General features: G+C 39.8%; 1 protein-coding gene across 1 annotated transcript; it reads right to left on the minus strand.

Annotated features, from left to right (window-relative positions):
* Positions 1-16,234: 16,234 nt before the first annotated feature.
* LOC122057171 (zinc finger protein CONSTANS-LIKE 4-like) lies at positions 16,235-17,866 on the minus strand. The gene is made up of 2 exons (XM_042619186.1): positions 17,020-17,866; positions 16,235-16,924 (listed from the first exon to the last, which is right to left on the minus strand). The coding sequence occupies exons 1-2, from the start codon at positions 17,773-17,775 to the stop codon at positions 16,574-16,576; spliced, it is 1,107 nt and encodes a 368-aa protein (XP_042475120.1). The 5' UTR covers positions 17,776-17,866; the 3' UTR covers positions 16,235-16,573.
* Between the last annotated feature and the right edge of the window lie 4,868 nt (positions 17,867-22,734).

Genomic DNA, 22,734 nt, shown 5'->3' on the forward strand with positions numbered 1-22,734 from the left:
TGCTTGAACCATTCACTTCCACAATGTTTCCTTCAATCTACCATTGGAGTCTCCAAAAAAGTGTGTGAATCAAAGGGGAAGAAAGAAGAGAAATGTAGAAAATTGTTGATAAATGATAAGAGAGTTTGAAGTGTTTGTTTCAAACAAAAAAGGGCCATTCCACACTTAGGTAGTCGTATCGTACCATATCGGTAGGATACTGTGCAATACAGTACGATACATATCAATACTCACCGATACTTACCGATACTCATAAGAATTCTTATGTGTTTTAAAAGTTCATATCGTGGAATATCATACTATCGTACTGATACGGTACAATATGATATGATACGATACAGCAGATATATTGATACACACAGAGCGTCCAAAGTTCCCTATAGAGTATTGGTTTGCATCGTACCGATGCCTACCTATACCGATATATATATCACTGATACGGCATGACACGCACCAATACTTAAAACCCTGACCACAGTCAACATCTCTCAAGAAAGGAAGTTGGAGGTCAAGACCATCTTTCCCTGAGCCAGGAGAATCTTAAAGATAGTCCATGCAAGTGCTAATCAGGGGTCCACCCCTCCTGACCTGAAAAAGGGGTTAAGCTCAGGTATAATTTCTTAATCGAATCGTCATAATATAGACTTTAAATTGACCTTGTTCTAGTGTACATAGTTATTTAAATTTAGTCCATATATATATGTGTGATAACCTAGCCATGTATAACTAATAGGAATAATCATGGAAAATGTTTGTTCTTAAGTATCTAACAGGAAGACAGGTTAAACCGTGTAGATTAGGTGCATAACACCTTCCCAATTCTATAACTTGACACTTACCCTAAATCTCTGGACCAAACCAACTTTCGAGCCCTCTTCTCAGGAATTGGCCCCACCTTCAGGTCTTAGGCCCATAATCCTAGGTGAAAGTGCGGGGCCCGCGGGTAAACACACACGACACACCCCTCCCTAAGAAAGAGAAAGAGAGGAGAGAGGGCCAAACACAAGACTCTTTTCCTCCCCAAATGGAAAAGAGAGAGAATCTCCAGCCATTACACTCACAGTGGCATCTCCATTGGGGATAAATGCCAAGCTTCCGACACTAGATGCTACCATTAAATGCAAGAACATTTTTCACCATATTTGTTTGAAAACATGTTTGGTTGACCACATGTTTATAATTGTATTCGCTAACTGCATCATGCATCATGCTAGAAGTGAAATCATTTGGTGAGGGACTCCCTGTCATGCCTGCACCCTTGGGGAGGTCAGTGCATGTCACAGGGAGTACTCTGAGAACAAATGGTAGTCACTTCCTGTAGAAGGGTGTGGGGTATTGTTAAATGGCGAGGATGTTCGTAATTGTGCCAGCACCCTCGAGGAGGTCCTTGTACTTTATGACATTCTGAGATCAAATAATGATATTCCCATATTACACTTTTGCACACAATCACTCACGGTTCCACCACCCCATAGCCAGTTGCTTAACCTCGTGTGTAGTCATGAGTAATGGGCAAGGAAGTCAGCCCCTTGATCTCGTACCTCTGGGTATATCAAAAGGATCACATACCTTACGTATATAGATCTGTCAAGGAAGCCTTGTCGGTCCTATTACATCCACCACATGCTCGCATTAGGTAGGAAATAGATAGAGAATGCTAGGAACACCACAAGCTAATTTGTAGTATTTATTTGCGGTCTTGAAAAGGAATTTTCCTATAATACATTCTAGTCATAAAGAAATTCTCTCCTAAGTGGGTTTTGGATAAAAGGTGTCCTTCCTCCTTAGAAATGAAATATGGATGATTTGGCATATGCAATCCAAACTTATTTCTATCAAAGTCCCGCAAAAGTCCGAATTATCTAAAAGACCCAAGGAACTAGGAGAAAGGTCACCTAGTGAGGTAAGATCAAGGAAAGCATGACTTTATTGACGAAAAATGTCTTAATAGAAATATTATGGTCAAGCCATTTGTATGAAATTCCTGCTTATGACATTGAGTGGACTAGGGACATGGACCGCTACCCACTCCCTATCATTAAGTGGACTAACTTTGGATGGATCATTGGTTGATAATGAGTGGGTGAATGAATAAGGGATTAGGAATACAAGAATCCTAAAATAAGCTACTTTTGGTTCAGTCACAATTCCACACCTCAAGTGCTCCCCACAATCCATTTGAACACGTTAGGGTAATCGGTTGACTCGTTTAGGTCTAGTGTCACCTCCATCATCTCTCTGAGATTGTTTATTGACAAGTGATTACGACCTAGTTCACATGGATCCACATAGCCCTAAATCACCCGAGCAAGCGTGGGTCCACCTTGCAGAGACTTTGTAGATAGAAATGGTCAAGCTCAAATGAGGAATAGCCCAGACACTGCATGCACTCCAAAACCCTCCCAGGGCCGAACCAACACAAGACACAAGAAAGTTGGATCAGACCAGACCTACGGGTCATTATGGGAATTCTTCCTGAGTCGACTTAAGAGAACCAGAGCAAGTCAGGTCAACCAGTCAGAGAAGAGTTTCACTTATATGTCCAAATGGTCAATAGAGGACCTATTACCAGGTCCCTCCACCCAGAGTAGTGATTGAAGATGAGGAAGAGGATTTTGCGGCACACATCCGAATGGAACCTCTGGAGACGAAGAGAGAAAGAAAAGTCAAAGAGCAATTAAAAAAGTTGGAAAGTACACTCTGAACAGGAAAGAGTTCGAAAAGCCAAATAGCGGATTCTGATGAAATAAGTTTCTTCTCCGAGGTAAGAATCCTCGAAAAGTTCAAATGGCAAACTGATAGATTTGATTGGTCAGGAGACTCTAAGGCTCATCTCAAAGTCTTCCTTAGTATCGCCAAGTCATGGCAGCTTGCTAACAACCAGATGGGGCAAGCCTTCATATTAACCTTATCAAGACCAACACTCAGGTGGCTTAACCAGTTAGAGTCTTCCCAAACCCAAAATTGGACAACAGTGGTGAAAGCCTTCACCAAGCAATACTCATATAACACCGAAGTAGATGTGAAGAGTCAGGAGCTTGAGATGTTGAGACAACAGCATAGAGAATGATTCACCTCCTTTTTAATGAGATTTAAGGATAAGGCATCCAAGATGGCAGATCAGCCTTCAGAAGCATAGCAAGTAGAAATGTTGATTGAAAACCTGTCTAAGCCTTATTATGATGTTCTTTACTACCAACATCTATAAACTTTTGATGACTTGATAGCCACTGGGACACGTGTGGAGAATCAAATCCTAAGAGACGCCTAATATCAAGGATCCTCCTAAGATGTAGGAAAGAACACCAGGGTTAGACGGGGAAAGGGTCTCGAAACCAATGTGGTAGGTGCGGTCCAATAGTTAGTCTCACCCATCACCTCTTCATCCCCATTTGTGATACAAGCAGATACTTCTACTCAGAAGGCTCCTCGCCAGAGAAGACAACTCACTGATTTGGGAATGCCTGTGATAGCAGTGTATCAGAAGCTAAAGAAGCAAGGATTGCTAGGGATAGTGACTCCAAGGGTAATCAGTAATCCTCCTCTAGATTGGTTTAGGGACCACGAATATTGTGCCTACCATATTCAGAAGGGACACACCACAGAAAGGTGCTTAAGTCTTCTACAAATAATCCAGGATTTGGTAGACAATGGGACTGTTGAATTCAAGGTCAAGCAATCTCCTAATGTCAATACCAATCCACTCCTAGGCCATGGAACTGTCAACATCCTAGCAACAATGGATGATAGGCAAAATTGAGATCCTCGATTCTTTCATCCAACCCATTTTATTAGAGATTCTAAAAAGTACCATGAGTGATGAGTGGAAAAAGAAGGTCCTACTTGTGCAAAGATTGTCCCTTCCTCCAAAATTAGTAAGCCACATCAGTGGTCTCATTAAGGATGCTTCTCAAAGAGAATGCGACTCCTTTCAAAGAGCCGTTCACATGTATCAATCAGATAAGCACTTTTCTCATCCTATGTTCTATGATCATGTGAACAATCTAGACGAAGAGTCAATGGAGAGTGACCCCACTTAACTCATAGCACCTAGAGCTTGGAAGAATCATCGAAATGCTTGTGCCTATAAGAAAGTCATGAGTCAAAGGGCGAAGGCTATGAAGGCTCCCAAAAGAGAAGAGTCATCAGAAGAAGGATCAGAAGATCAGATATCCGCTATCCCTCCTTTATCATCAATAGGAGGATCCACCATACCATACTTTCAATCCATACCATACCTTTAACCTTCACCATACTATCAACTTCCACCATACCAACAATATCCACCATATCATCCTCCTTCACCACACCATCAAGGAGAAGGAACTTCCTCCTCTTACCACCCCCAATCTTCATATCCTACCTCTCACATCACATCGCCTTCATACCACCCTGCTTCGTATCCCTCATCTCCTTCATATTAGACCCATTCCCAAGGATCGGTGGACAATCCAAAGGAAGGATGGATTGGCGGATACAGTTGGGAAGACATGCTTATGTAACCAGATTCACCATAGATGACTTCATCAATAGGTTTAGTGAATATCTTAGGGGAAGATCAAGATAATGATCTTACTCCTATGATTTAGCCCACCGTGCCTCAGGAGGATAATCCGAAGGCAATTGGTAATGGGAGAACAAATCAAATAGCACACCTCCCTATTCTACATAGGGAGTGATACAGAAGATGCTGAGTCTGGTCTGATCCAACTTCAAGCCAATGAGGTCAAGTCTGGCCCTTAAAAAATCTTTCGGTCCATATGCTATGAATACTATGAGCGTTTGGATGCAGGAGAATTCGATGGTCAATAGGAATCTAATGAAGAACCAAGTGAGGGGGAAATTAGTGAAGAAGAAGATGATGATGACGACGATGAGGACGAGAGCGAAGATGAGATTGATGGGGATGACTCTAATTCTCAAGATTACCCAGACTGGGATGACTACCAGGGGCCTTGGGATAATAACGAAGATAATGGGTCCGGATATTCTCTAAGAGACCTGGGAGGGTATTCAATATTTGCCATCGGTGAAGATGACCCAATGATTGACCCTACCGATGCAATCTAGTCAGCGCTCACAATTCATATGGAAGGAGATGAGCCAGCATCAGATTCAGAAGATAGTGAAGGGTATGAGATCACTTTTGAGGGTGAAGCAAACCCCATACCAAAACATATGGGTAATGTCTATAATCGTTTGGTTGACATTAAACTCGAGGTTGATGAAATTAATCAAATGTTAGGAGTGACCACCAGTGAACATTGCTACACCGAGCAGTTGGGAATACTTGAAAAAGTAGGGGGCATGCCACAGTTGTAGAAATGGTGGATACAACAGTTACATAGCTTTCCAATGCAGTCGAGAAGGTATGAGCTAGGGCCCTTGATATTTACGGAGGACCTCAGCCTGCCACCCCTAGTAGGGAAGGAGAATCAGAAGAGGATGATGATCCTATGGTAGGAATAATTACCATAATAAATAGTGATGATAAAGAGTATTATCCTACGGAGATCTTCATGAAGAAACCTGTCAATGTGATGGAAACTCGAAGTGAAAGAGACTATAAGGGCAAGGCCCTAGCCGTAGAATAGTCAAGGACTAATGAGGCAGGAACCAGCGGCTTAAAGACAGAACCAGAGAATCCAGTCCTAGCCCAACTCAAGAAGGCCCAAGCCAACATCTTAATATGGGGATTATTGATGGCCTCCCCCACACATCATGAAGCAGTCGTGAAGTCTCTCACCAATATACAAGTACCAATCAAGATATATCTGGTGCATCTCTCGCACATAGTAGAGGCAACTTATGTGGTATAGTCAATGTTGTTCTCAGACTCTGAACTTCCCAAAGGAGCCCAACACAATAATGCTCTACATATGATAGTAGAATGTCTTGATAAGGTGGTTCCCCAGGTTCTCATTGACAACAGGTCCGCTTTGAATGTTCTACCTTTAAGATCGGCAAAGAGTATTAGCATCAACCTGGAAGAGATGAGGCCGACAAACCAAACCATATGGGTATATGACAACACCAAGAGGAAAATCCTTAGCATCCTCACCATTTCTATGATGATTGGCCTGGTGAAGTTTAATATTAATTTCTAGATCATTGATATATCACCGTCTTTCAACATGCTCTTGGGAAGGCCGTGGTTACATCTTGTGAATGTTGTGTCTTCTAGTCTCCATCAGAAAATGAAATTCATTCATAAAGGGAAGGTGATTATAGTAGCTGAAGACCTTGAAGTGGTTAACACCTTAGCCAACATTGAAAATGGAGAAGACCAAGACAAGAAAATTCAACTTAGTGATTTTGAAATAGAAGAAACTTGTGCAGCACTAGCCAAGGAAATGTCAAATGAAAAGATTCCAACTAACTATGAAGCTATATGGAGCCCCAGACCATACAATACTTCCCAAGGATGGGATTAGGAAAGTATCATCATGGTGTTTCAAAGTTACCTACTTTGGTGGTCAACAAAAGAAGGAGTGGTCCTGGGTACATTCCTCAAACCCCCAGACCAAGGAGCAAGAATGGCAGCAAAGGGAAGAAGGTACTAAGGATGACTAAGAAAATATCCGCCTCTTACTACCCCACTCTCAATGGGTACGTCATAAGGAAAGGAGAAGATTTTCCCTTTTATGGAAATGTTGAACCGTGGTTTGATGAAACTGCCACAAAGATGCAACAAGGATTTGAAGTATTCTTTCAAGATGAGTTCGACTAGGTAACTCATGAGGTAGAATAGCAACAAATGCTAACCAAAGAAAGTGATTAAGATAGTTGTATCACCAGGATAGCAGAAATTGCACTGATTGAGAATGGGTCTTCCTCTAGTAACCCTACAACATTGATCTGGTCAAAGGACACACCAAGTCCTCGAGTCCTCTTGAAAAGAGAATAGGAAAAGAAGACTCACATGGAGTTTGCAACTTGCCACAGATCTAAAATATCACATCTGCTCCTTTTTGCAAAAACCAAGAGCCCAAGAGCTACATGAGCTCAAGCCTAGGCCTTTCAGAGGAAGAAGTGTATATGCAAAGCAAAGAAGAGCACAAAGAATGTTGGTCTGCATGTATTGTACCCAAATCAACTACAATGGGAAGTTCCATAAGGGTGGTCAAAGATGTGACCAAGGCACCGGGATGGCCTCCCTCAATAGGCTTGAAAAGATGGACTTTATAGAAAGGAGATCGAGCAGTCTCCACTAATCCTCACCTCTCAGAAAGCTCGGCTTCAGGGAACATAAAATTGATCAGCTGGTATTTGTGAAGAAGCAGACAGTTATCCAGAAGAACCATTGCACCATTGAAGAAATAGTAGCAACTTTCTCAAAAGGAGAAGGAGGCCCTTTGCCACATCTCCTCATCCATCGATCTATCAAACCGCTCTTGAATTGGACTAGCGTTAGGGAGAACTTTAATTTTACTCATGCTACCAAGTCAACCAGCCTGAATACCACTGATAAAAGCATCAAATCCATCATCGAGTCTGTAGTCGAGTTAGTTGTTGAGTTTGATGTTTATTATTATGAGTCAGCCTTCTCTCTCGAGGAAAGTCCAGAGTCCTTGTTTATTGAGTCTGTTACTCTTTCTTTCATGAATAAAATTTTTGATTCCGAGTATGACTTCCCTCCTTTTTCTAATGATGATCTTAATAAATATCAAGAGTTAATAAAACAATACAAACCAAAGAAGGCCCAACTCATCCGTGAGGATACCTGGGTTATTAATCTAAAAACCGACCAATGCCTTTGGGAGATAAAAATTGGTACCACCATAGATGACAAAGAAGCAGAACATATGATTAGTCTTCTGAAGGAGTTCGCCAAAGTCTTTGCTTGGTCTTATAAGGATATACCTGGTATAGACCCCAATATCATGCAGCATCGATTGTCGACCTACCCTAGGGTAAAATCGGTAAAGCAGAAGCTCTGAAGAATGCAGCCAGAATGGAGTGAGAAGATTAGAGAAGAAGTTGTGAAATAGTGGAATGCAGGGTTTCTACAAGTGGTGAAATACCCCCAATAGTTGGCTAACATAGTACCAGTGCCAAAGAAAGATGGCAAGGTACGAATGTGCGTAGACTTCTGGGATCTTAACAAGGTAAGCCCTAAAGATGACTTCTCAATACCTCATATTGATGTATTGGTTGACAACACAACAGGGCATGCCTTGTTATCATTTATGGATGGATTCTCGGGATACAATCAAGTGAGCATGCACCCAGAGGATCGTGAAAAGACAATGTTTACCACTACATAGGAAACCTATTGTTACAAAGTGATGCATTTTGGACTAAAGAATTCTGGGGCAACTTATCACAGAGCAGCTACAACCATATTACATGAAATGATGAACAAAGATGTGGAAGTCTATGTGGATGATATGATAGTGAAGTCAAAAGATCGATAGGGGCATATTCCCGCACTAAGGCGATTCTTTGAAAGGATCAAGAAGTATCAGATAAAGTTAAATCCTCAAAAGTTTGTATTCGGGGCAATAGCAAGAAAATTATTAGGGTTCTTGGTGAGTGAAAGAGGCACTAAAGTTGACCCTATCAAGATCACGGCAATTCAGGAGATGCCCACACCTTGGATTGAGAAGATACGAGGATTTTTTAGTCACATCCAGTATATCAACAAGTTCATAGCACAACTGACTACAATCTGCGAACCAATCTTCAAGCTATTGAAGAAGAATCAGCCCATGGAATGGAATGACCAATGCTAACAAGCTTTTGATAAGATCAAAGGATACATCAATAACCCACCAGTATTGACACCACCAGTGGAAGGAGAACCACTTCTGTTGTACTTATTAATGGGAGAATATTCCATGGGCTCATTGCTAGCACAAAAAGAGACAGAGAAGGGGGTAGAGCATGCCATATACTACCTTAGTAAGAAGTTTCTAAAGTATGAGACGTGGTACACATCTTTAGAAAAAACTTGTGCTATATTGATTTGGGAAACAAAAAGGCTACGGCACTACATGGTAGCTTATCCAGTGCATTTGATCTCAAGAATGGATCCAATCAAATACCTCTTTGAAAAACCAGCTCTAAAAGGAACGATGGCCCGGTGGCTACTTTTGCTATCAAAGTTTGACATCAACTATATTACTCAGAAATCTATCAAGGGGCAAGCTATAGCTGATCATTTAGCTGCCCACTCTAAAGAAGATGGAAGAGCCCTGGATGATGCCTTTTCCGATGAAGAAATCACAGCAATAGAGGAAGAAGACACAGCTAATGAATGGCAGTTGTTCCTTGATGGAGGAGCTAATCAAAAGGGGTGTGGTTCGAGAATATTGTTTATCACTCCTGATGGTCTTTACTTGCCTTTGTCATTCTGCCTCGACTTCCCCTGTACCAATAACATTACTGAATATGAAGCTTGTGCCTTGGGACTGAAAACAGCCTTGACCATTAGGGTAAAAAGGATCAAGGTATATGGTGATTTATCCATCGTCATCTATCAAACGCAAGGGAAATGGAAGACCAAAGATGAGAAACTGAAGCTGTATTAAGAACATCTAGAAGAAGTGATTGGATACTTTGAGAAGATTTTGTTCGAATACTTCTAGAGGGACAATAATTGGTTTGCCGGTGCCCTTACAACCTTGGCTTCCATGATAGAATGCAACCCTATGGCTAGAGTCTGACCATTCTTAGTGGAATAAAGAAGCAAACCCATTTATCAAAATTTAATGAACTCTCTTACCGCAGATGGTCGGTCTTGGTTCACTGCTATTGTGGACTTTATTAGGGAAAAGAAGTACCCGATTGAAGCAACTGAAAGAGAGAAGAAATGTCTAAGGAGATATGCCACACAATTTATCCTTCAAGGGGACTTGTTATATAAGAGGTCCTATGATGGAATACAATTGTTGTGTGTGGATGAGGAGCAAGTTGCAACAATCATAGAGAAAATTCATCAAGGTCTTTGTGGACCTCATATGAATGCCAAGATGCTAGTTAAGAAGATTTTTGGGCTGGGATACTATTGGAACACAATAAAAATAGACTACGTGAGCTTTGTCAAGAAATATCACAAATGTTAGATATTTACCAATATCATACATATCCCACCAACGAAATTACACTCACTCAGTTCTCCTTAGCCATTCTCTACTTGGGGCATTGACATCATTGGGAAGGTCAACCCCAAAGCATCCAACGTCCATGAGTTCATCTTGCTAGCCATTGATTATTTAACTAAGTGGGTAGAGGCTCAGTCATATGCAGTCCTTACATCTGCTAAGGTGGTGAAATTTGTCCATGAAAATATCATTTCCTGATATGGAGTACCTCAAGAGTTGATATTGGATTAAAGATCCCATTTTTAGGGCAAAACCGATAAAATCTGTATGAAGTTCAGTATCAAAAGGCATCACTCTACCACTTACAGGCCACAGACCAATGGGGTAGTAGGAGCAGCTAACAAGAACATCAAGGGGATCTTACAGAAAATGGCTGAAACACAATAGGATTGGGAGGATAAGTTACCCCTTGCCTTATGAGCTTATCAGACTTCTGTGCGATCCTCGACAAGGGCAACTCCTTTCTCTTTGGTGTATGGAGTTGAGGTAGTTCTACCTATGAAAATCCTCGTACCATCCCTAAGGGTGTTCCTGGATAGTCAGTTACCTGAAGGAGAATGGGTGAAGGCCAGACATGACGAGCTCAACTTTCTCAATGAAAGGAGTATGAAGGCCATGGATAATTTGAAAAAATATCAACTGAGAATGGCAAGGACCTTCAACAAGAATGTGAAGTCCCGTCACATGGAGGAGGGGGAGCTTGTTCTTCGAGAACAAAGAGCCACAATTCATAACCTAAGAGAAAGATTCAGGCCCAACTGGAGTGGCCCATTCATTGTCAAAGAGATTCTACCAGGTAAAACTGTGAAACTCATAGACCACAATGGTGAAGAAATACCCGGATTGGTCAACGTGGATCAACTCAAGAAATATTATATCTAATAGGGTGAACAGTCCCAAACTACGCTAGACTTGATTCCTCTTAAGGCATACGTAGGCAACTTGACATGTACAAGTGTGGTCTCAACAATCTCAAGGCAATAAATTGGTTCCTAGATTAATAATCAAGGTATCTTACAAAGATCATCATAACTTGTGTCCCCCATAAATTGCCATTTAGCATACAAGGCCATTAGGTCTGTCGTCCACCTATGGTCCTCTAGATTCTTATCCAGAATTACATCCCCTAAAAATTGCCACCAGGCACTAGTATATCAAGGCCAGTTCATTTCCCACCCTTGATTAGTCAAAAAAAAAAAAAAAAAAAGATTCTAATGCAACAGTGGTAAAAGTTTGGTTGTGTCAATAATGAATGATACTTTGAAAAATCATCACCTCTTCTTTGCTTATGATGGTTTTAGGAAAAGTCATGGATGCTTTGGATGAGACGTTGAGAAAGTGGACCTTGGACATGAGCATAGTGGCACCAGGTCTGCTAGAAGCTACGAGTATGTCAATACTTAGCCGAATTATGTGCATTAAGCTACATCACAATCTGCTCTGACAAGTGCCTCAGCATTGGGATGCCGATCTTCATGTATTTCAGTTTGGGTTGGTTGAAGACCTGTCCAACTCTTGAAGATTTCTGAGTTTATATGTTATCTCCACCTAAGAGAAAGTTGATTCAACCATCTTTGAAGAAAGACCACTCAGAGGAGATTCAAGACTTTTTTGGATGGGAAATGAGAAAATGAAGTAATTCATCAGATATGGAAAGATTGACATTCTGAAGGTGACCAGGATCTTCAAGTAATATATACCACTGGGGGGAATCCATCAGCAAAATCACAGGATGCTTATCTATTATGCATGATATCCCACTATGTTCTCCGAACTCCGAGACGTGGTGCACCATTGGTTCTAATAGAGGTGGTAAAGCAATTGAAGAAATGAGGAGATTTCATTCCTACAATCCTTGCAGAGACATTCAAAGGACTTGATGACATGAGCGATGGCCGTAAATTTGGACTTTATCATTATCATGGATGTCCCGCCATTTTCCACCTCTGGCTACTTGATAAACTGAAGTTGATCAGGCTGTTAAATGGAGGTCAACTCGGGGCCCTTTCTTACCAAGAAAGGAGGGAAGCCCCAGAATTCAAGCTCATTGTTGATTGGAAAGATTACCTACAAGGAAGAGCTACAAAGGATATTGCATTGAGATGCCCGGGGAAGCCACAAGAAGATTTTCTGATGAAGACTCATGGATACAATTATGTTAGGTTGATGGGATTGACTCATACCTCTTTTTACTTGGCCACTTACATCAGTCAACAATATGGGCTTGAAGCGGTGGACCCAGAGGAGTTAGTAAACTTTTACCTACCCCAAGAACTGTCTCCCCACCTTGTTACCTACTTATTTTGTCTATGGTAGGAAAGTTATTTCCATTCTATGTATTCCACTTGGTAGTAAAGTCAGGTGATATTTGGACTTCCGTGTTATCCCGACTATTCTAAAGGAGACTTAAGTTGTGAAATTGATTATGCCTAGAAAAAGAAAAAAAAAAGAGTTTTCAAAACCATTAACAAAGGGAGATTTTCTTTGTACCCAAAGATAGCTTTCCATTCATAAAGTACTAAGTTTGGAAAAAAACAAAAAAAAAATATATATATATATATATAATAGTAACAAACAACATGGGGGGAAGATTTGCATATGTTTGTGTTTACAGAAATTACAGAAATAAATCCCTGTGGACTTTACATAAGAGGGTTTTTTTTTTTTTTTTTTGCTGGAATAGCATTGTAAGTATCTTCCTTTTCTTCAAAAGCTAGTCACAAAAGGAATTGGAAATCGGAATGAAACTTTTTTCTAGTTAGATCCTTGGTCTTCTTCTTATTCTCTGTTATCTGAGATTGACACTTCTATTTCTCCTACTTCTTTTGATTACTCCACTAAGGTAAGCAATTTTATTCAAAGCAATGTTTGGAATTCTAGTCTTTTGAACTAATTCCTTCCCCCTCATGAAGCAAATTATATTTTGCAAATTCCCATTTCCAATAGCCGTGATAGGTGATGGTGTCACCTCTCTAATTTTTTAATTTATTTATCTTAATCTGTTATTACATCTGGCATCACATGAATCAAATTCACTTTCAAAACCAAACGCTCAATCCTTATTCCATCGTCAAACAGGTAGAACTCTAGACTTCATTTTATTGTACTGCAGTCATGGTTTAAAGTATCTTCGATACCGATACGATACCCTCCGATACGTATCTTAAATTTAGCTAACCGATACGATACATGGAATTTTTAAAATCCTTTCGTATCGATATATATCCTACGATCCATACCGATATTCACCAATACACTATCGATACGTATTGATACTCTATGGAAAATATAAAATCAAGGTGAAATATATGTTTCGGTATGTATCGGTATGTATTTGTATGTATCGATCGGTACGTATCAATGAGTACCAGTACGTATCGGTACATATCGGTGAGTATCAGTATGTACCGATACAATGCGCTACGGTCATATAATGGCCAAGATGGGTATTTTTTCAGAAAACATGATTTTTTGAGGTGTTTTTGTTCCAAAGTTGCTGCCAGCCATATTTCTCTCTAACTAAAGTGGAAATCAAGGTTGTGAATAAGGATTTTACATTTATGGGACAACTACAAACCTTGAATTCTTAGTGCGATACCATTAATTTAGTGTTTATGCATAATACATGTTATCAATAGTTTTTTTTAATAAATTTTTTATGCAAAAGTGTTTAAAAAGGTGTTTCATATCCATTTATGTGTGTATCTTTAGCGTATCTTAGCGTATCTCCAATACGATACGATACCTTCCGATACGTATCTTAATTTTGGTCGATCGATACTGTGACCAATACCGATACTTTAATCCTTGAAGTCTGCAGTGGACAACAAAGAGTGCAAACTAGGGACGGAACCGACCAATGTCTCTTTTTGCCCTATCCCATTTACTAAAAAAAGTTACCCTATGTTGTACAGGGGTTAGCAACTAAAAAAAAAAAAAACAGATGGTGGGATGGGCTTTGGCCGTTATTGTAACTAGTACTTGCCACTTATTCCAAGCTATCTATATGTTAATAAGAAATGGGACGGAGGTAGCAGCTCAAAGTCTTCTCTACGGATGGATAAAGGCTACTAGAGATGGATCGAAGGTAGATGAAAAATGGACCGATATAAAGCAAAAACAATCTTTTTGGGAAAGTGACAAGTTCATAGTTGGTTGTGGTCCTCAATTCCCCTTCTTCTAACTACTAATCATTTTGTGCATAAACCCATGTTATGTACTAAGTAGAACAACAACTTTACATTATTGCTTAATAAGCTAGTGGTAGAAGCAATGGTTAGGAAATCCTTAGTCACAGACTTTAATAGGTTGTTAAATCCAGTCTAACCCAATGTTTAGTGAACGATTATTCTCTGTAGTGAGTGCGGTGGTGCGGTGAGCATCGGATGGCTGAGAGCATCCGGGCACGTGCCTCGAGGTCCTCTCGACCATCTGATGCTCACCGCACCACCACACTCACTGCAGAAGATGTTTTTGCATGTTTAGTAATATTTCTTTTTCCTATAAAAAAATGGTTCTCTGTCCAATAATAGTCTTCTTTTTTTTTCCAATTACAAAAGGGTAGTTATGACCTACAAGGTTTTTTTGTTCAAAGAAAAAATAGAAGACCTTTTTTTATGGTAGAAATGACCTATTGGTACACGTTGAAAATGGATCAGCTGCTCGTATGAGGTAGCATCCAACAACTGTCTTTTTGTTTTCAAATATACTCATCTTTATCCTTGTAATGGCAACAGATGGGACAGGTATTGGTTGTTGACTTGTACGACCAGGTGATCGTATGAGCAACGTATACTATCTCATACACGCTTGAGCCAAATTTGTGTTTCCATGTAATTCTCCAACAAGGTTTGAGGACTTGGTATCGAAACAGAATAGGTCAAGATTGATACCAATTCGGATCAATCAGAATTTTCCAAAAATTCTCTTCTTTTTGACTTATTTTACCTTTCAATCTTATCAATACACAACATAGTATCAACTAAGAATAAGGCCGATTCCAATCTGATCCGACCGATCCGATTCTTCAAACTATGTCTCCAACACATCCGGCAAATTCCATTCCCAGCGAGCACTTCACACATTGGCAGCAATCTCGAATTGCCAAAAAAACCCTATTATGGAGGCTAATACCCTATTGTGTCTCTTTTATTATTCCTAACTTCAGTATCATTTTTTCCATTAACGTATGAAATTTTGAGTGCCTTGAATTTGAATTTCTCATTTGACTACAGTACAAAAAGATATCTCCGTGATTTTTTTGATAAAGGAAAGGTTATTTTGAAAAACTTTGATACTCATTCAACACAGCTGATAAGAGAGAAGAGCCTAGGTACTCCAAGGGGTTAACGTAGTTGGATTGGAGGGAATACGATACTCCACCTCAGGAAGCGAAGTCCTGTGGTCGAACCTTCGATGCTACATCTAACTTCTTGGGGCCATCGCATGAGAGTTTCTGTCTCGGATTGACCCAAATTCTATGTAAGTGGTATCACAATGACCCCAAGGACAGATAAGAGAAAAGAGCCTTTGTTCTTGATAAGAGAGAAGAGCGGCTGTTCTTGTTAGTGACCGGCACATGTAACCCTGTATGAAACCCAAGTGTGGATTAGGTTCTCGTCCTCGTCCGAGAACCATTCTCATATGGGTTGATCCACACAGATGGAATCCACCGTAGAGTTGATTGTTAGGTGAATTCTTTCTCATATGGGTTGATACAGACCCAGTCCTATGTAAGTGGTATCACAGTGACCCAGGGACAGATAAGAAAGAAGAGCCTCTGTTCTTGTTAGTGATCAACACATGTAACCCTCTATGGAATCCGAGTGTGGATTAGGTTCTCGTCCGAGAATCACCCATACGCATTCTCATATGGGTTGATCCACATAGATAGAATCCACTATAGAGTTGGTTGTTAGGCGTATTCTTTCTCATATGGGTTGTGATGCACATAGATGGAATCCACCTCAAACTTGATTGTTTAGTGAATTCTATCCGTACGAATAATTTCAGAGTGGATTCCAGCTGAAATTCCTTAAAATTCTCAGATTTTCCTTTTTCTTAATGCTTACCGTTCAAGTCTGTATCAAATAAAGCGTTTACAAAGTTCAAAAAAGGAACAGATCAGATTTGGGCAAGAACCAATGGCGATCCAGAAACAGATACATTGATTTTATAAGAGAAAACTAAACTGGAAAAGAGAAACAGAACGACGGAGGAAAAGCTATAAACAAAGACTTACCAAAAAAAAAACGTAAGAACACTTTACACCCTAAATGAGAGGCTACAACTTCTGCAAATCGACACTTACTATTCCCCTGATCAAGATTAATTTACAGATGAATACCAAACAACTGGAAAAAAAAAGAAGATTTTTTTCTCGTTTCTCTAATTACTATCTATGATACTAAACACAGGAAGAACTGAGAAAATCCCAGAAGACCCTTCTTTTTCTTCCTCCTCATGAATCAAAAGGAAGGGACGACCCCATAACCAGCATCAGCCATTAAAGCAGCAGCAGAGTTGTAAAGGGTATCAACCTCGACTTCAATATCAGTCCGTTTCGCAAACCTTCCTTTGATCCTCGGCCTTGTCTCTGCGTAAGCTTTCCTCGAGGCGTACCTAATCGTCTTCTCAAACTTCCTGTTCTTCTTCTTCTCTCTGTACCTCAAAACCCTTGCTACTCTGTCCAAACCCGAAAGCTGCGACGCTTGATTTGATGCAGAACTCGTCATGTGCTTCCCAAATGGATTCGATATGTCCGCCATGGAATTCCCATTATCAGGCACAACCCCCACATCAAGTGACGACGAAGAAACCTGAACAAAACAGAGCAAAAACAAAGACCCAAATCAGTAAATACCAAATGACTAAATCTAACCAAACCAGTGGAAGCAAAAGAGATGGAATTTACGCTCTGGCTGAGAGTAGGGGAGGTGTAGCTGTAACAAGCCTTTGATCGACATAAATCGACGTCATAGCAGTCGTCGGAAGAAGGGTTGATGATTGGCAGAGCAAGGGGTTTTGTCTGTACGGGAACTACACTATCAGTTACCATGGAAGGAGCTTCATAGTCGAGATCCAGGTAAGAATCCATGTCTGAGAAGAAAGAGTTTCCAGATTTCATGTCCTGAGCTTCTATGAGCTTATTGGGGTGAGGGTTTGGTAACAGCCACGAAGCAGCCTCGGCTTCTTCTCTGTCACCGTCGGTGTCGTTGAAGTCATCTTCGTCATCATCAATGTCGGCGTCAGCGTCGGCGTCGGCGTCGTCGCCGTTAGATTTGACGAGAGAATGGAGGTTGACGGCGTTGGATTTGACTGCAGAGGTGGCGGGTTCGTAGAAGGGGACGACTGGGAATCGTTCGTGTCGGCGAGCAAGCGGATTTGCCGAGTGGATGTCGTGATCGCAGGTGACGCAGAGAGTTGCAGCGTCGGCTTTGCAGGTTACGCTAGCTGGGACTTGTTCGCAGACCTCGCACATCCACACCCGCTCGTGCCTGGAAGCGAGCTTGTTTGCTCCGTGGACCTTTCCGTCGCAACCTATGCAGAGGAAGGCTGAGTCAGCTCGGCAGAAGAGTAATGCTGCCGCCGATTTACACGAATCGCAGGTCTTCGCTGTCAAGCCCCAACTTACCGCAGAGCCCTTACCGTTCTCTTCGTCGCTCGCCATCTCTCTCTCTCTCTCTCTCTCTCTCTCTCTCTCTTTCTCTCTCTCTCAATCGACCAGTAAACACACTTCTCAGCTTTCTCTCTTCTTCTCTTCTCTTCTTCTCTTCTTCTCTTCTTCTCTTCTTCTCTCGCTCTATCTGGTTGTTGGCAACTATGGAGAAGACACGTGGACCAACATTAGCCATTCAAAAGGTTTTATTTTTACTTTCTACCGATGAAAAGCGAGCTGGGATTGGGATGCGAAGCTGTCATCAGCCTCGTCCGACTTGGCAGGTGGGACATTACTTTATGAAAAGAGGCCAATTTCTTTTGGTAGAAATGAGGATGGGTATTTGAAGTTTTCATGTTGTACCATGGTTTCAAGTATCGGTCCTATGGGTCATATCGGATTGGTATCGATTGGGATTGATTCCTGATCCTTGATCAATCTAGATTGATTATTCGTATCAATTCAGGGGTAAAATAATAAAAAATTAGTACCTTAAAAGAAAACAAGGGTAAAATTGATCGATACCCACCAATTCGATCCGCATCAAATCATTATTGGCAAATACCGATACCTATACTGATACTATCCATTAAATCCTTGTGTTGGACTGTTGGAGTCTGCATTATCCACCCACGTGGGTACCTTTCAATCCACTTAATAAAAGAATTTTGGGGTAGGCACGTTTAAACTTAAATAGGTCTATAGTTCGATTAAGACTCGTTTAAGGTAACCTAACACTGACCGCCCCAATTATAAACTATACCATGCCCCCCAAAGCTAGGCATGTTTACTTAAATGGGTGTTCAAGGTGCAAGGTTTCTAAGTGGTCAAGCCTCACTAGGCCCGACCAATTGACTTGCCTATCCCTATATATCGGCGACGTATTATAAAATCATAATACGAAGTGAAATGGATGACATGCTTAAGGGGCATCGGTAATAAACAAGGGAGATTTTGTTTCATTAGAAATTGTGAAATAGAAGACATGCTTACCAGGCATTGGTACCATAAACAGATTGGAATCCTCTCCAACACCAAGGAATGTAGGGAGGGCCCATGTAGGTAGAGAATCCAAACCCAGGTTCCACAAGAATTATGTGATGAATGAGAGAGAAGATGAAAATTACTTTGAATTGGGTAAAATTGGCATCGCTTGCGAGTATTAGAAATAGCAACCGAAATGTTCTTGCGGCATTCTCTAAATTCTATGGGGTGTGTTTAAATTCAATGGCTGAGTTAAGAGCCCTTAGAGATGGCTTGAGGTTATGTGAGGAATTGGACCTTTTCGATTTTTATATTAATTCTGACTCCTCCTTGATTATGAAATTGGTTACCCAAAGATCCTCTAATTTGTAGAGTTGCTAGTATTAGTTTCAGGAAGTTATCAACCTCTTCGATTTTCTCTGAGAGCCCACATCTTGTTTTCATTTCGAGAAAGCAATCGAGTAACAGATTAGTTAGCTAATTATGCATGTGAGTTTGTAATAAATTTGATTTTCTATGGTGATGATCCTCTGCCAGGTGATCTTAGTTGCATTATTCGAGAGGACAAAGCTAGTTTACCAGTATTTAGAATGCAATAGTTATTTCATAGGTGCTTTCTTTTGGATTTTGAGAACGATAGAGTGACTTGTCTCTCCTGGGGTAAGGCGAGTTATGTCCCTCCTTGTTTTTTCATCATCAGTTTTATTTTTAATGTAATTCTAGGGGCGAAAAAAAAAGTATCTCTTGCAAGTGTAGGAAGTTATATGTCATTCCCAAAAAAAAAAAAAATGACAGCATCACTACGTTGGCCATGATTCTAAATATCGGTATCAGATCAACCATATTAATCGTAATATCGTTCGAGATCCATATTGATGCATGACCGATCGAAATCAGTTACCAGTATCGTTTCAGGGATTTTCTTTTCTTTTCTTTCTTTTAGGAAAATAAAGGCAAAAGTCTTTGATCGCACCAATCTGTTATGATCTTAATCAATATCCAATGTAGAAATCGATACTGATAACTAAGGCGCTCTTCGGTATCATTTTTCTTTTTTCTTTTTTCTTTTTTGTTCACAAAAACAATTTTGATTGCAATTGTATCATTATGGAGCTTTTTTTTTTTTTTTATGGAAAGAAAAATACATTAGTGAAACAGAATTAGGTATTACAGCCGTTCTAGTGATTTATACACAGCCTTTCCTTTCTATGCATTGCTTGGTATGCCCTCCTATCTAGCAAAATAACTACATCCTGAGATGATTTGAAACACAAGTCTAAGTACGGCCATTGTTTATATACAGCCAAAAAAATGGAGCTTGTTTCTATTTAAAAAAATAAATAAATAAATAAATTGACAAAACACAAAACCAAAAAGAGATTAATAGTTATTTACATGTTTTGGCCAAAATTAATTTTCAGTTATTTTTGCACTGAACTTTCGCCCTCTATGGTATAATTTCTATTTTTGATTTTTATCTAAATAAAAATCATTAATGAAAATTATTTTTTATCAAAACATAAAAACGGTTTGGTAACTACTTGACAAAAATGGTTTAATGGGAGAAATAGTTTAATATCTCTATGTGTAAAATGGTTTTTTGAAGACATGGGTGAAGATATGTTCCCTTCAGAAATCTTCCTCATAACTTTCTTTCTCCACTTTGGACTGACGAAGAGGGGGAAGGGGGCTTGGATTTCTAATTACAAAGCAAATGACTACTTTACCCCTCCATATTGGAACTTTAAGCACGTGCTCAGAGTAGTCTCTGAATCGAGGGCTAGAGGAGGCAGATAGGGTAATGTGACATTTCGCACGGAAAGCAATTGTTCTTACCATCACGTGTACTAGGCATTCTGGTATTTTTAATGCAATCACATCAGCATTATCCTAGTTTGAAGGTTCTCTCACTACATTCAAGGATTAAGGCTATGTTTGGTAGCCAAGAGAAGAAAAGAATAGAATTGAAAAGAAAAGAAAAAAATCTAGAAAAGAAATGAAATGGTAAGATAATAGAAAAAGTATGTGTGCTTGGTTACCATTAGAAGAGAGGAAAAGAAAAGAAAAGAAAATGTTTTGTATTTTCTCATTTTTCTTGTGTTTTTGACAAGATTTTTTTTTTTTCTTTTTAGCAAAGAAAACTTCACCATTCCCAAGCTGAAATTTGAAATTCAAAAATGAAATCTTCTCTTGATGCACGACATGCTAAGCACAAAGAGAATTTCTTAAACCAAGAAAAAGTACAATTTCTGTACTTTTTTCTTTTCTTCTCTTAGCTACCGAACACAGCCTAAGTTTGTAACAAAGAAAAAGAAAAAAAAATCGTATAATTTTTGTAAGATTTTATTGATTACCGATCCTTATCTCATTTTTTGTTTGTCCCATGATTGATAGAAAATTCTTCTTTCAAAATTTGAAATTTGCATCGAAACCTGCATGGTTTTCTATGGTTATCAAAAAAAAAGAAAAAAAAATATCCTGAGTGGCGAGATATCTCCATGTACGGCGAGAAAACTTTGATTATCTTGACTCCTTAAAACATCGCTCCATCTCGGATTTAAATCCTCTACAATTCTTGTGCAATGCTATCTAGAGTATGCGACACCTAGCGGTGTTGACATGGATCACCCAAATGAAGTGGGAAAAGTGGATGCTACTTAGACTAGTTTATGTCCAATTACACCGGATCGAACTAAGAGAAATGACCCAACCCAACCCGTACAACCTAAAAGTTACTTTCCTCTTCTCTTCTCTCCTCACTCTTTGTTAAATCCTCTTCTTTTGAACAAGATTGATGTGGAAGCCATGGTTGTTGCTGTTTCGCCAGACAGATCAGAGCCAAGGTTGCTCTTGTTGATCTTGTAACCTTGTCAAGAAGTCGTCATGTCCTCCGGCCTCTGCTAGCATAAGTGATCGGTGTCTCCATTGCCCACTTGAGAAATTATTGACGTTTTGTGGACTCGTAAGCTGATTTATGTAGAGCGAGAGGTTCACAAGCTTCCTAAATTCATTGAATTCTATAAGAAAATGGTACCCGTATAAGACCACTGTATAGATGGTAGTATTCCAATAATGCAGCAGAAGAACCTTTGATGCAGTGACATTGAAGCAAGCGAACCAAGGTGGGTTGAGTCGTATCAAAACACACTCTCCTTAATGTCTGATACACCCCCTATATCAATACAAATGGGGATTCCTTCTTTTTACCTCCAAGATAAAGCAACCCTGCCATCTCTGTCTGATTGTACACAGACTCTAATGTTTTTGAGAGAGAAAGGCTAGGCTCACTAACCAAGGTTTTGTAACACTATTTATGCAACATTCAAAAACAGAGAACAGAGGAGGGGAGAAAAAATAGAGGAAAAAATGCCAAAAACGTTATGTGTATCTCTTCTGTTAAACAGAATAAAGAGTATATAGATTCATATGGGTGCAATGTACAAAAGGTACCTATCCACGTATAGACACCTCTCTGTATTCAGTATTCATATAGACCTGTCTATCTATGGACACCTCTATGTATATAAGGGTGAGTGTTTACGTACCTATACGTTTCAAAATTCAAAATTGGTGTGTGGTGTAAAAAGATAAGAATCTATTAACCCACACCTGTACCCAACCCCGACCATGACTTGGCTCAGCTCGGCGTGCTCACGATTTAAAAGCACTGTAGGAACCCCCCATACACACACATGACAAGAGAGAGTGTCTCTCCAAAGGGCTTGCACTTTTAAGTAACAAATCTATATATATAACCACACTTACACTCCTCTACTTCCAATGTGGGACTAAACAACTTGTCCTAAAAGGCAAGTCTTTGGCTTTTGCTTTTGTGTTTTTTGAATTTTTCATTCAAAAACTTCCCTCCAATACTTTTGAGATCATGACCCAAGAGTTAAATTGAAAGCAAAAGTAAAAAGTAAAACAAGGGGACATGTCACAATTTTGTAACTTTATAATATAAAGTAAATACTTATATTAATACAA

The sequence above is a fragment of the Macadamia integrifolia genome, chromosome 2, assembly GCF_013358625.1.
Source record: "Macadamia integrifolia cultivar HAES 741 chromosome 2, SCU_Mint_v3, whole genome shotgun sequence".
In the NCBI taxonomy this organism is placed as follows: domain Eukaryota; kingdom Viridiplantae; phylum Streptophyta; class Magnoliopsida; order Proteales; family Proteaceae; genus Macadamia; species Macadamia integrifolia.